At 33.3% G+C, this 14,849-nt stretch overlaps 3 protein-coding genes across 5 annotated transcripts; 2 read left to right on the top strand and 1 right to left on the bottom strand.

Moving 5' to 3' along the window:
• Positions 1 to 55: 55 nt before the first annotated feature.
• Bm3078 lies at positions 56 to 6,078 on the bottom strand (the record flags this gene model as incomplete). 3 transcript variants are annotated; one of them, XM_043077489.1, is made up of 15 exons in its annotated part: positions 56 to 306; positions 413 to 533; positions 683 to 836; positions 1,016 to 1,216; positions 1,447 to 1,600; positions 1,823 to 1,979; positions 2,115 to 2,258; positions 2,475 to 2,615; positions 2,739 to 2,869; positions 3,056 to 3,189; positions 3,453 to 3,552; positions 3,664 to 3,833; positions 5,058 to 5,264; positions 5,603 to 5,731; positions 5,972 to 6,078. In XM_043077489.1, 15 exons carry the CDS (start codon positions 6,076 to 6,078, stop codon positions 56 to 58), a joined length of 2,301 nt encoding a protein of 766 aa, XP_042933423.1. The 3 variants fall into 3 exon arrangements, with proteins under 3 accessions (XP_042933423.1, XP_042933422.1, XP_001897222.1); XM_043077488.1 differs by having other exon boundaries at positions 5,058 to 5,261; XM_001897187.2 differs by lacking the exons at positions 5,058 to 5,264; positions 5,603 to 5,731; positions 5,972 to 6,078 and having other exon boundaries at positions 3,664 to 3,673.
• Positions 6,079 to 7,822: 1,744 nt separating this feature from the next.
• Bm3473 (Def8 protein, putative) lies at positions 7,823 to 10,613 on the top strand (the record flags this gene model as incomplete). Its single annotated transcript, XM_043077487.1, has 11 exons — positions 7,823 to 7,950; positions 8,173 to 8,317; positions 8,398 to 8,466; positions 8,627 to 8,786; positions 9,003 to 9,087; positions 9,267 to 9,349; positions 9,409 to 9,539; positions 9,651 to 9,815; positions 9,922 to 10,140; positions 10,276 to 10,373; positions 10,556 to 10,613. The coding sequence occupies 11 exons, from the start codon at positions 7,823 to 7,825 to the stop codon at positions 10,611 to 10,613; spliced, it is 1,341 nt and encodes a 446-aa protein (XP_042933421.1).
• A 1,074-nt stretch (positions 10,614 to 11,687) lies between these two features.
• Bma-rab-33 (RAS-related protein F43D9.2, putative) lies at positions 11,688 to 13,964 on the top strand (the record flags this gene model as incomplete). The annotated part of the gene is made up of 5 exons (XM_001897189.1): positions 11,688 to 11,877; positions 12,042 to 12,211; positions 12,444 to 12,587; positions 13,131 to 13,379; positions 13,740 to 13,964. 5 exons carry the CDS (start codon positions 11,688 to 11,690, stop codon positions 13,962 to 13,964), a joined length of 978 nt encoding a protein of 325 aa, XP_001897224.1.
• Positions 13,965 to 14,849: the final 885 nt, after the last annotated feature.

Here is a 14,849-nt window from a genome sequence, read left to right as displayed (position 1 = left end):
TTAAATTAAGACAAAAGAACATTCATTTTCACTTCAATAATTTCCGGTTTTTTGCTCAGAAAATATCTTCCGGTGCATCGAGGTCTTTATATGTGACTGGTTCACGTGGATCACGGCGTCCACTTCCCGATGATTCCCAATATCGGGATGTTCCTCCACGATCGTAGTTTCGGCCACCATATGAGCTAGCGTATCGTCCTCCACTGCTGCCACCAATATTACGTTCATAACCACGACGATCACGATCGCTGTATGAAGAGTTACCACCACCACCACCACTTGCGCGACTTCGATCACCATCATAGTCTGAAAACCGAGAAATACATCTGCTGTCTTCATTTAGATATATATGCTTATGAACAGTCTCAAATTTAATAAATCCATCCTTTCACAGATTTTTTAGAAAAATTACCACGTTCGCGTTCACGTCGTTCTTCTCGTGGTGGTGCTACTTGCGGACTTGCTTGAGTAGGTTTCACCTCCAAATTTTGCGGTCGCTTCGAGTCAGTTAAATAATTGTTGAAATAAACTACCTACAAAAAAACCATTCATATTGAATAAGTTCTGATTTAATGAATATGAATGGCTGCCAATTACCAAAGAATTAAATGAGAAAGTAAAATATCTAAAGTAATACAAAGATCCGCAGAATATTATTCAAGACAAATCAATAAAAATAAACCTCCTGTCGAACTTGATCCAACTTCTCTCCATGCTTAGTTGTAAGATGTTTTCGTATGAATTCGGGTCCTTTAAATTTTTTTCCCGACAATGGACATAACCATTTGTCTTTCGCTAACTCGACACAATTCGCTGTGATAAATGATTCCACTTCTCTTTAAAACAGCCATTTAAAAAGAAACTTTGAAAACATCAAGTAGTTTAAAGTTTAAGGTACATATCGACAAAACAAAATTATTTAATAAAATATAATAAATCTTTCCAGTATGAAATCGCTTTCTTAAAAATACTAGGTAACTGAAATCTAAAATTTTTGAAAGCAATAATTTCTCACTTCTCTGTATCTTTCCTACCCAAATTGTCCAATTCCAATTCATTCAATGAAGTTTCACTCATCAAAGCCGTTTCTATCCGATTATTGAATCCAGCAATGAAATCAGTAACGAATTTTTGCGCAACCAGCGTTCTACCGTTGTCATCAGTACCCCACTGTGACGAAGATGGTGGTGCCCCACGAACGTGCATCATTCCGCATCTAAAAAACATAGAAGCTAATAATGTTAGATGAACATAATACACAGCATTATACAAATGATCCAGACGAACTGTTTAGAAGGCTGAGAAACCAATAATTCAATCTTAGAAAGGTAGCTCTTAAGATGATGTATAATCTCAAGTAAAGACTGGAAAATAACTCGTTCAGTGTGTCAGGTTATCCAACTTACCGCATGCAATATCTGCAAATGAGAACAAAGATAAACATACCTGTTCGGCATTACATCCTCATTAGGATATTCGCCATGATTATAGAAATCAATAGAATGTACAATGCGCAGATAAGTTATGATTCGATCAAGTCGTGCGATCAATGCATCATCGCGTTGAAATGGAACTTTCTGGTCTTCTTCAATAATACCTTCTGCAATAAATTTCCTCTTTCTTTTCTATTATTCTTGGTTATGTATTATTTAAACTGCTAAAATTATCTGCAAGCAAATAGTTAACTAATTATAGCAAAAGCAAAATTTGGATATGATTGTGCATGAATATTTGCAAAGAAAAAAAAATGCAAGCATCAAAATATTTCGTTTACAAACTTCGGTGTATTTCCTTTTGTATTCGAAATATACAAAATACTCACCACTTGATATGCCCAATAATTCTTCCTCTTCAGCATTTGCTTCTTCAATCAGAAAATCGGTAAGATTCTTTAGCAGTGGATTCTGACTTTGTGCTACAACATCCAATTCAAAGCTGCTTTGGCGTTCTTCTTGATTTTCTGATTGATAAAGACCGTTCTGGAAAGCGATGATTCCAATGACACCATAAAATTTGTTAATCGCTTATAAAATTAAAACTTCAAAGACTATATATTTCACTGTGATAAAACTTTCATGAAAACAAACTTAAAAAATGTTACAAAAAAAAGCTACCTTTTTGTCATATATAGCAGCAAGTTTAGCTGCTTGTCGCAGATCATTTTGAGCGACCTGTTTATGTCCCGTTATACCATTTACGGAGCGTACACGACGAGCTATATCTCGATTGATCACTGCACCAAGATCGCATTCCTTTATCTGTATATGATATTAATGTTTAATAAAAGTAACTTCTGATACCTTTTCTGGACCTTGCAAAATTATAATAGAGAAGATTTAACTTCTCTCAAAATTATTTAAGATAAAAATATGACTAGTTGTTCATACATTCAGCAAGCCAAAACCCTTAATGTAAGGTTTCATTTTCTTTTCCCCAATAAATTCAAACTGGAAAAACAATACAAAACCACTAACACGGACGCTATTCAAATTCCAGCAAATTTCTTTGATATTAACATCTCGTCTGAATGTCACCCATCCACGTCGATAGAATTTCCGATCAGGTACAGGATCTGCAAGACCAACCCGCAAAAATCCAGGGAATCGCTTACATGCCTACAAATATTTGACTGATCGCTAAAATGTGAATGATTTCTGGAAGAACCTAGTGTAAGAACTATTTCTTCAAAGCATGATATCAATTTCATAAACTTTACTGAAAACTGAGAAAAAAGGAACCGTTTCAATTTCTTCCATAGTAATATTTGGTGCAACATTCCGAAGGAAAATACTCGAAGTTTTATGCAGCAACATTTTCTTCTTTTGTCGATTCATCTCCTCTTCATTTTTAGTGCTTTCTTCATTCCCAACTAAAAGTCATAGAAATTTAGAGCGTTTGATAGATAATGAAAATTTAGTAACAAATAAAAGTGAAATTCCTACAGAGAGAAATTTATCTTAAGTGATTAAAAATTCTGAAGTGAATCAGCCAACAAGAAATTTCTTTTGTCGACAATTTTTTCAAAGTTGCATTTATTTGTAAGACAAATCAGTACCATTTCTGCACTGCTTTTCCTTTTCATCATCAGAATCAGTTATAGCACCATCATCATTCGGATTCTCGCCGCCTTTCTCCTGTTTTGACTTGTTCTCTTCTCCGTTGATTTCAGCAATTTTCTTCTTCGTTTCACTGGAAAAAGTAATCCTGACGTTAAAGATCAACTTCAAATCTAGGAAGGAAAATTTGGGACGGAAAACCTAAGACACGATTATATAATGATTATATAATACCATTTTTGGTGTAAATAAGTAAGTTATTATTTTTGGGGCTAAACTATTATCTCACCTATTTTACCGATAGAAATGTTTTGCCAAAAATTTCTTGGAATATCTGCTAAATTTAATAGCTAACTCAAACTCTACAGAAACAAATAAGAGGAAGCAAGAACGCACTTTTTTAGCTTTTTCAACTCCAAAACCGATTCATCATCAATTTTCTCACTTTTCAAAGCTGCAATATCATCTTCTGTGCCACCTTCCAATTTGACTACTACTGAAATGACTTTAGCATGTACAAATATGAATGATCAAATAAAAGTAAATTTACCCACAATTTTTACAGCTTTATCTTTAGAATTAAAAAAAAAAAAATAATAATACTAACGTGTATCCATGACGCGTATAATTTGTGGAGCATAATCGTAATCAATTTGTAATTTATCAATACATCCTTCATCATAAAGATTTTGGAAAATTTCCAGTCGACGTAATACATTTTCCTTCTGTTCAGCTTTTCGTCTACCACTATCTTCCGGATGATATTTCAGACGGAACCTATAAAAATTTTCTAAGACTCAAATCCACAAATCAAAATGTATTATTTGTGCCAAGTTCAATAATGCAATAACCAACTTAATGCGACATTATTATGACAACATATTTTACGCGAAATCGTAATCTGTATTAAATATATTTCCCATCTTCCATTTCCAAACACATTGATTTCCTTATTTCTACCATCTATTTTACAGAACCCTCATTTGGAATATTCAAACAAATTTGAGATGCGTGCTGCTGACGATGAGTAGCCGGTTAATTGTCGAGAAGAAAAATGCGGTTGAGATGAGAAATTGTAGTCAGCAAGTGAATGAAATGAAGAGTCGTTTGAAGTTAGAAGATAATGAAGTTGTTATGGATGTTTCGTCGACGTGATGTTGGCGTTACTGATGATTGTTGCTGTGATGAAAAATAGTTCCGAATTATTGAGTGACGTAATGACGTTTAACTGATGATGACTGCCGCGGCATACAGCGCCTCTGGTCAGCCAAGTTTCCACAGTGTTTTACTATGCTCTTCTTATCAAACCAAGACAATTTACTTACAATGAAGTATTGCAAATTGCAGTCATAAAAAGTGTAGCAGTCATCTTCCAAAAGCATATAAAGTATCCACAGACCCTTTCAGCATTGTCATCTCAAAGAACCACCAAAGATCTATGTGAGGTCCAAGAAAACATAAAGTTTGAAAAAAATACATGGAGTGTTTCTAAATTTCAAGTCCCTGCTTGATAATGAGAAGTCATTGCAGCACATCCCACTGCGATATAAGACAGAACTAATGTTTATTAAACATAAACATTGCAGGGAGCTTAAAGACTGCTGGAGAAAGTACTTATTTTTTAAAAATTAATAACATTGTGAAGTGCTTCTCTGCATTCACAAAAGGTTTGACTTAAAGCGCATCCTTCGGAAAGCCTTAAAAATTCATTTTGTGAATTAAGGCTACTTACACGAAGAAAAAATTGTGGAATCCAAATTTCTTGCTATTTTACTCGTGCTTCCACAACCCTATGTCGAAAAACAATATAAATGCGACAGGAGAAATTGAGAAGAGTTCAAGAACTTACCGTCAGCAAAGTAACCAAGTTATAAAAAAAGACCTCTGCAAAATGATCTTGTCATACGAAATTCGTCCTTAAATTAAACAAAAATAATATAAACACAAGATTAGTAAAACAATGAAGGAACTAGTAGATAGGGAATCTGTTCCATGACCCACCACTCTTCATCCTTATGTGCCAGAAAGAACTTGTGCAGCTCTTGTCGCTTAAATTCCAGTTTATATTCCGAATATTTAGCAATTGCTTCTTCATCGGTTATTGAATCATCCTGTGTTGCAAGAAATTTTTTGAACGTCATCATAACCGGCACTGGTTCTTCGTCCGCAGATGTTTTCATCACAGGATCATACGTATCGGACGCACTGCTAAATTCTTGGTTTAGAAACGACGATATGAATTCATTATTTTGAGTGTGAACGAAATATAGGATTCATTACTGCACTGCACTGTACTTGGCTACATCTTTCCGGTACAGAAGCAGTAACAGCATATCTAACGTCAGGGAAGCGGTGAATGATTAGAACTACTACAAATGAAAGTCTCACGACACCAAATATCTTAAAAAAAGGAAGAGCCGGAATTGATATACAGAAGATAAAGATAGCCCTACCATTAACTGCATATCATCAAGCATGCGCATAAGCATAGCATAGTGAAACATTAACAAAACCTGTCTTTACATTTGCATCAATATTTGGCTTACTCAATTCGGCTACGTTTCGTGCTGGATACATAATCATCGCGACGTGATGAAGAGCGTTTCATTGATGAACCATTCGCATAATCACTTCGCTGATAAGTATTACTTCCGCCACCACTACCGCCGCCACGTCTACAAAATAATTTTGTTTTCCGGATGAAATTTTAGTTTTTGTATTTATGACAAAATTTTAGTTTTTGTATTTATGACAAAATTTTATTTGTTCTTTTTTTTATTTTCGAAATAATTAAACTTTGCATCGATTAATACTGCATCTTTTCATAATTTTTAGTTTCTAAAATTTTTGGAGAAGTCCTGGTTACAGATTAGTGTGCAGCCAAGCCAAACATTTTACAGCCAACCAAACATTACCTATCATATTCATAATCGCGTCGTATTCGGTCTGGATAATCGTTGCGCTCACGTGCGAATTTATCACGTCCACCACGTCTATGGTATTCATCATCGCTATCACCCATTATTTTGCTTTTGTTCGCTAAGCTTTAACTAAAATATTACAACTTACACAGTTTATCGATTCATACCTACATAATATGATGTTTTTTGTCACCACTAGATCTGCAGGCAACCACAGCACTTTTAGATGTAGTAATGACTCTATTCTGATAAACCTACTGTTTGATTTTTAATTATTTCGATCACATGTCCATCACATACATTAAGCTAGCGCTTTCTGAATTTAGTTTCAAGAAAACATTTCATTCTTCCTCACTTCTAGCAATTGTTCTCATTATGTCTCAATAATGCACTCTACAGATTGCATTTGGGTCAGACAATACACTGACAAGTAAAGAATGCAAATAAGACAAACTAAAAAACAAGTAAATGAATACAGCGTATGAAACGATACCGAAATTAGTGAATAAGTGGACAATAAACACAGAAGCATTGAACGAAACCCAAATTAAGTGCAAAGTTACTTTGGTGTAAAAGTTTCTGTCGTTTTATTGAAATTTGCAGGAAATAAAGCATAGAAAGAAGTGTCAAGGAAATAATGGGAGGTAATAAACTAGAAAAGATGAAGATGAGTGACTAAGCACGTGAATAACAAACTTATAAGAGACGGAAGTCACGTCACGCACGGAGCCAGATAAGCGGCGATGGTGAGTGTCTGACACATCCCTATCGTGGTGAAATCCATTAACGAACCGTTGCAGCGCAAAATCCACTTCAGTGCCTGAACCTGCGCTTGTTATTTGCTTATTCGGATGACTGTTGTGCAGTGCGTACGGCTTAATATCACGTAATGAACGTAATGAACTTATATCTGAAACAGCTCCATTTCACGTTCACACAGTACTTTTCATTTTAAAGTTGGACGCATATGTCGTAAAGAAGCACTAATTAATTAATTATCAAAATAAAAAACAAAAGTAACTAAAAGGGACGAAATATAGTTTACTTTAGGGAAACTTATGACAAACTACCCGACTGCAAATACAGATATGAGGTGAGGAAGGTTACCTGAATATGTGATTGAAATGGAGGACAATATATCAACAGACACAGATAGTTGCATGACAAGAATCATGTAAAGAGGCTGTTGATATGTGATGAATCATGTAATAAAAGGACAGTATGACAAAGGTCACGTAACACTGATATGTAATAAGGTTGACAGCTAAATACAATAGATATGTCTGATGGATAATAAGCTTAATCTGGTACGATTGATGATAACCTTAATGAAAGCAAAATGTTTTTCTTCATCCTTGAAAATGAAATTTAACGCAGCCTATGCATGAAGTTTTACGTTTTTTTTTATTAAGTTTTGCATGTTGATAATTGACTGGGAGAAGATACGTGATGTATATGCCATGTGTTCATTATTCATAGAAATAATTGTGATTATTGTTTGCCTTATTTTCCGCAAATGCTATGCATTTTAGATTTTATCAAGCCACATGACACTTTGACCTTATCAGTCCTTAAATACTATTGCAACTGATATACTTTTATTTGTTGGTTTCCTCAATTTGATAACATGCAAGTTTTAATAATCACCGCTATTTCTTCTTCTTCGGAGCATTTTTTCGTGTAGAACTATGTCAGCTTTTTTTTTTTTTTAAACTCAAATTTTTTTAGAAATTCCCATCATAATATCGGTGACAGTTTTGCATCATCATCCTGCAATTTTTGTCATGTACTAAGTTCGTCATTGCATCGAATTTAGTTTCAGTGTTCATCATTTCTAGGTCTAAGATGGCAGAAACGGTAGGCATGACTTGTTCTGAAGTGGATGAAAATGATAAGCCGAGTCATAGCGTGAATATAACAGACATACCGAGTGCTTTTGATAATAGCGAAACGATCAGAGCTGGACGAAACAAGTGATTTTAACTTTGTTATGAAGAAGGAATTTTTAATTTCACTACATAAAATATGACACATCATTTCTTGGGATCGAGAATCTAAATAATTCTCTAGAGATTAAAGTCGAAATTGCTAAAAGGTGGCATTAATTTTGAAAAGAACTACTTTATAAGATTAACTAAAAGTAGTGTAGTTAGACTGAAGTGATTGTCGAGTGTTGTTAATGCAAATTATTTTAGTGCTGATATTGGTGTCGACAATTTAATGAGTAGAGAAATTGGTGAAATTATTACTTGTGGGAAGAGAAATAAGGATGAAATAACACGTTGTGCAGAACTGGAATTAGCTGTTACTTATTGCAAAAAACGTTTGCGGAAAATCGATGTAAGGTTTTGATGTGAATTTTTTAGGATATTTTAATGATCCAAATTTCAAAATAATGAGAGGGAGAGGAAGAATTTCAGGATAATATCGAACGGGTGCAACTCATGGAAAAACTTGTTCAGTGTCAACTTGAACTTGACGCTTTAAAGGTAGTATATTTTTTCAGAATTGTTGCCTCTACTTTACTGAAAACAAATAGAGGTATAAATATTTTTTTTTTATATAATTGCCTTCAAAACAAAACATACTATCGAATGGATCAACTTCAAAAAAGCCGATATGAATAAGGCATGCTGGTTTGTTTTATAGGAAGAGTTATCTGGTCCAGTGAAGAAAGTCCGAACTTCGCGTGCGATAACCATAATGGGGCATCAGTTTTTCTTGCAGTCAGCTACTGGTCGAAATCCATATTGTGAAGTTTGTTTATCTACGATTTGGCGATTGATACAAAGTTACCGTCGATGTAACAGTAAGTTCTTGTTGAATTGGGGTTTAATAATTTTTGTTGAGAGTTGAATGACAAACAACATGTGTGGAATAGATTAGTTTAGTTCTTTTATCTGGAGATTTATTTCGAATAGGAACTAGACGGTTCAGCTCTAGTAATAGTTCGATTACCGTAATTGGTAGATAAAATTGAATTATCGGCTTTACTTTATTTCCACATGCAAAATAATCTTTGCAGGTTGTGGTTTACGATCACATGATAAATGTGTGAAGCATGTCTTGCGTTACTGTGCTGCCACTAAAGCAAATGATATTCTTTTTAGGCTTGTTAATTATGATTTGTAAATAATAGTCCAGTGTCCTTTTTCATGCAAATATATTAAATATCTAGAAACACACTTTAAATTACATTTATGAGGAAACTGCATTATGATACGATATAATGATGTTTACTTCACTTAAGTTTCTGATCATATACGGTATTTTTTATGTAAATTTGCAGGCCAAGGACAGAGATTTGTGAGGAACGTGGACTTGATGTACAAACTTACAAATGTGCAGAATGCCACCATTCTTTACAATTTGGTGAGTTAATAACTTCTCATTTCGTTTGCACGGTTTTCATTATTATGTTGAAATTGAAGATGGTACAGCTGAGAGTGAACCACGGTTATGTGATTACAATGGCCATTATTACTGCCCACGTTGTCATTGGAACGATGAATGGTTTATTCCGGCTCGGATAATACACAATTGGGATTTCAGCAAGTATAAGGTAAATGGGTATGTTGCATTTATTTTGAACTTTCTTGATTAGAAAGCATTATTTTAAACTCTTCCTTGATTAGAAAAATTTTTGATTTGCATATACTATTTTAATTCGTAGGTTTGTCGCGCTTCGAAACAACTACTTGTTATTATTGAAAGACGACCAATTTTCAATGTTTCGAAATTGAATCCAGGACTAGTGAATTATGTTGATCAACTAGCTAGAATAAATAAGCTACGACGAAATATATTGTTGATGAAGTGTTACTTCATGTGTTGTAAGGTGAGATTCCAATATTTGCCGAAGACTTGCTGAAATGAGTTTTGTTGTTGTTAGATTCATAAACTGAAAAGGAACTCATGATAATTTGTAGAAATTTTCATTAAAGGTAGCCCGTAAGCAACGAATTTTGCAAAATTTGAAACATCGTCAACATTTCGTCGAAAATTCGGATATGTACAGTTTGATAGACCTAGTGGATTTGTATCAAGGTCGACTCTTACCGGAGATTGAAAGAATAATTCAGTTATATGCGGAACATATAATGAAAGATTGCTTAATTTGCAAAGGAAAAGGATTTAATTGCGAGTTATGTAATGATGCTACTGTAAGCAAATTCTTTTTTTTTTTTCAAGTATTTGAAGTTGTTCAGAATTTAAAGATTAAAGAGAAGAGAAAACTTAAAGTAATGATTTTTATTAGTGTTTCTTGTGATTATCCTGGAACTGCTTTTATCTTTTAGGTTATTTTTCCATTCTCCGATGATGCGACAGTGTGTCGCACTTGTTTAGCTACTTTTCATCAGGAATGCTTCAACAAAAAGAGCAAGCACTGTCCAAGGTTATCACTGCGATAAGATTACGTATTTTATGACTTCCCACTATGAGTGTGCTCGTTCTCAACAAATCTGTTTTAAATTGTTTTTTTATGAGAACAAGAGTTTCTTCATTACTTATTTCTATGGGCAGATAAAGCATTTTATTTGATTTGACAATTTTGGATTCTTCCAGTAATTGTTTTAGGTGTTTGCGACGAAAATCTCGTACACATTCAGTGTTACTGGTGGATGATATCACCTGATTCAAATAGTATTCCTCCATTTTTTGCTGCTAAGATTATTAAATTATGTTGGATTGTTTTTGTTTTGATATGCCAATATTTCATTTAATTCATGTATTTGATACTTTCAGTAACCTATATTTTGATCATTGTGCAACTGAATGGTTAGCTATAATTCTAGAGAGTTCACATAGTAGATATAAACTATTCACTGAGCACTTGTAGTTACTCACATATATAAGTTTGCAATTGCTCCTAGGTCCTATGTTTTTAATAATTAACTGTGAAACTTTGCTGTATACTATACAGATTTACTTTCGTAAACTGTATGTAGTGTGAAATAAAATCTTTGCTTGTATGCTGATATCATATGCGCATAACTGCAGAATAGTGGCAGTTTTGATGATATCTTTTTACGTAAAGATCAGAGTTTGTAGCTTTCATCATTTTTTGCTTGGAGGTAAAGATAAAAATAGTTTTAAAGTATTGTGTAATTGCATATGGAAGTTATGCTTCGTTTTGAGATTAAATTTCAAAAGGTTCCCTAGATTGTAAGTAGTGTTAAATATAAATTAATTTCCTGAATCCTGAATGAATTGACGGCCTTCTGCATTCTCTATAGGATTTGTGCAAAGAAAAAAAAGTGCAGAAAGCTTCAGTGCCAAAAGCCAGTTTACTTTTAATTTGAAGGATTTAATTGAATCTGTAAGAATTTGGAGATTTCTAATTTGTCGGGCAATTATGTCTATCCATGGGAACTTAGACCCTCACTAAATCGAAATTGAGTTAAATTTATTGGCAAGTCATATGTCCATTTATGAGTTGCTCCTGTGTGGACGTGATCACGTTATATTGAGTAATTCTGGATTAATCTTATGGTCAGTCTATAGGTGCATGTAATTATTACGGGATATCAAACTCTTCAGTATGGTGTGTCAGACTACTGCTCATTGAAATGCTTATTTAATAGAAATTAATTTGTAAAGCTTTCGACTATAAGACTAGTCCAGAACTACTGGATATGACATGATTAGATTTATTGAAAATTGGTTCTTAAATTTCTTGCCAGATTGTGTATTAGTAAAAAGAACTGTGATGAATGTGCCTATGCATAATGAGATTGCCAATGTGCAAGAACCTTCGACACAACGACTATCAGAGTCAAATATTGTTATGTCAGCTCCCAAAATTAGTACAGTTGTTACGACAGTAACACCACAAGCGTCATTATCTAATTTACACTTTCCTGTTCAAAATTCAACCGAGGAATCAGGAAAAAATGAGAGTAAGTAATGCTTTTAATTTTAATTTTTTAAGTACTTGACATTTTCGGATATATGTTTTTCCTTTTTTAATTTAAAAACTTCCATCTTGCGTTATTATAAATGGAGAAAAAAAGAAATAGCTATTTAAAAGTCGCATCTAACTCGTCATCTTTCTTATTTCCAGTTGACATTGGTCTCAGTCGTGTTCCTTATTCGGAAGCATTATCCGTTAATAGTTCCATTCCTATAGGGAAAAGTGCAGGGGTAACACAAACAGTTCCTTCAAAATCTATTGCCGGAGCAATTTTTGCTTATCAACCCGGAAAAACGTATCGAGCGAAGCGTATTTTTAAGGTATTTTTCTATGTTTTCGTTTATTTAAGACATTATCGTCAAAAATTCAGTAATTTGAATTCCAATCGTATTTAATTGAGTGAATTCTGATTACAAATTAAAGCAATCTGTGATATTGTAAACACTAGGATGGATCTTTTCCTATTCAATAATTCCTTTTTTTTTTTTTGTTTTCGAGCACTCACTTTCACTTTGATTAATGCATTTCAATAAATTTTTGATTTGCATTCAGGTTATCATATTAGGTAATGCTGGAGTTGGAAAAACATGTCTTAGTTTTCGTTTTTGTAATGGAAGGTTTCCGGCTCAAACGGAAGCAACGATAGGAGTGGATTTTCGAGAGCGTTGTGTTGCTATCGATGGTGAACTGATAAGAGTTTGTTTTTCTCTTTTCGTCAACGCATACCATATTTTTATCCGAAGTATTAGTCGGCTAACTGGGAAAGTATCCAACTTAGTTAGTTTTCTTTCATCTCAACCAATTTTCACATTCCGATTTCTCATGTCTATAAAACTCGTTTGTGTTAAAGACTAATTCTCCAAAAAATATTTTTGTGTAACAGGAATAAACAGAAATGCGATTCGAATATCTGGATGAAAGGATGAGACATTTATTTAATCGAATTGTATCGACTGTAGTTTTTTATTATCATAAAAAATATAAAAACATCTCGGATTTTCCCCAAAAGTAATAATTCATCCGTAATACCATCATCCTATAGGAAAGGCTAGAGGTTGCATCCTTTATAAATTTGTAGAACTAGATAAATCTACCTGACTTCATTTCCCAAAAATTCCTGTAATTTTTTCCTTCTGCCCATAGCGAACAAATCAATATGAAAATCAGTCATTCATTCTTGATTTACCTATAATAATAATAAACTGCTAATTGTGTGCAACATTTTTCTTATGACTTCAGGTGCAGCTATGGGATACAGCTGGTCAGGAACGTTACCGACAATCTATTGTATCACATTATTATCGCAATGTGAATGCCATAGTATTTGTTTATGATGTAAGCAATCCTTCATCGTTTCATTCGTTGAATGATTGGATCAGTGAGTGTCGCAGACATTCGGTTTCGTCAACAAATGATACACCGCATATACTAATTGGAAATAAATGTGATTTAACAGTGGAGAACAGAGTTAAAACTGATGTCGCTCAGGTTCGATTCCTTTAAATTCATTTTTTTTTTCTTTTTTAATAATAAATTTATTCAGTGAAGTATTTTAAATGAAGTATTTTGTGAAGTGTATTTTGTATTTTGATTAAATCGCGATTAAATCGAATTTCTTTCGGAAGTTCGATTTTGTGATTAAATCGCGAATTTCTTTCGGAAGCTAATTTTGAGGTGTTGATAACTGTATAATTACTTATGATTTATATAGCAATAAAAGTATAATAACTTAAGGTGGAAGTAGCAAAAATCTTAGTTGGAGAATGGCAAACGGGGCTTCGGAAAGTTTCTCAAACTGAATTTATCTTAAACCGTCCATTTTTTTTTCTTCCAAAATGTTTTATGCAGATGTTTGCTGATCAAAATGATATGGCATTATTCGAGACGTCAGCATTAGCAGATACTGAGGCGGATCATGTTGAATCAATTTTTATGACATTGGTTCATAAGTTACAACAAAGTAAACCAATGCATGTTCAAACTAATGAAGAAAGAGTACGGAAAGAGCAAAGATTGTTACTGAAAGCTGGCGATGCTACTGCAGAAACTGGTGGTGAAGGATGGTGCTGCTGAGAGATAGTTCTATTCAGAACTTCGTTATCTAATGCTATCTATTTATTATGATTATGTTTTTGAAGGTTGATATTTTGTGAAGATATTTGTCATCTTGGATTTTAATTAGGAGCAGAGTCATCTACTGAACCAAAATCATTAAGTCTTTTTGCTTGATTATTGGATATATAGATTTTTTCCTTAATTTTATAAGCAATATTATAAAAGCCCGGAGATATGAGTCTGAAACTAAATACAATGCTGAAAGATTGATTTTTGCTCTTTAAATTAAGTCTTAGATACTTTCGAGAATACTTATTTCAAGTACATATTTCGAATTAAGACCTATATTTAGCTTATGAGTGTGCCACCTTCAGGGGATATACTGAGGACAATTATAATATTTCTATATTCGCTAAGTTCAAAATAAATCTCTGTATTACTCTGCACTTATTAAGTGATTTGTTTAATGTTATTGCTTCTGTTTAGATTTCTATAAAAGTGCTCTGATTTACAATACTTTTATATGTTATTTGTTCAGTTTCGTACCTTTCTTATTTTCTTTTTTTTCAAGGGACCACTTTGTGTTAATTTTTTTCAAGATTTATTTTACCAGCTACATTGTAAATAGTTTGTGTAAATAAATTCAACATGGAATTCATACAGTTTATAATTGTTTGCATGTGAAATGTGATTATCATAGGGAATCTTTATTTTGATTTTTACATAATCAAATCTTATATGTGTAACTTCTGCACAGAATATGAAAATCCAAAAAATCTGCCTTCTCGAAATTTCAGAATAACCTTTCTAAATATAATTCCGGGAAAGTATTAGTTGGTCACGCAATCATTTCTCTCGTGTTTTTTGAGATATGAGTTGAAAGGAGTAGGAATATTTGATTGA

The sequence above is a fragment of the Brugia malayi genome (genome assembly GCF_000002995.4).
Source record: "Brugia malayi strain FR3 genome assembly, contig: Bm_v4_Chr1_scaffold_001, whole genome shotgun sequence".
NCBI lineage: Eukaryota > Metazoa > Nematoda > Chromadorea > Rhabditida > Onchocercidae > Brugia > Brugia malayi.
Note: the sequence above shows the minus strand (reverse complement) of the source record. Positions and strands in the feature narration are given on the sequence as shown.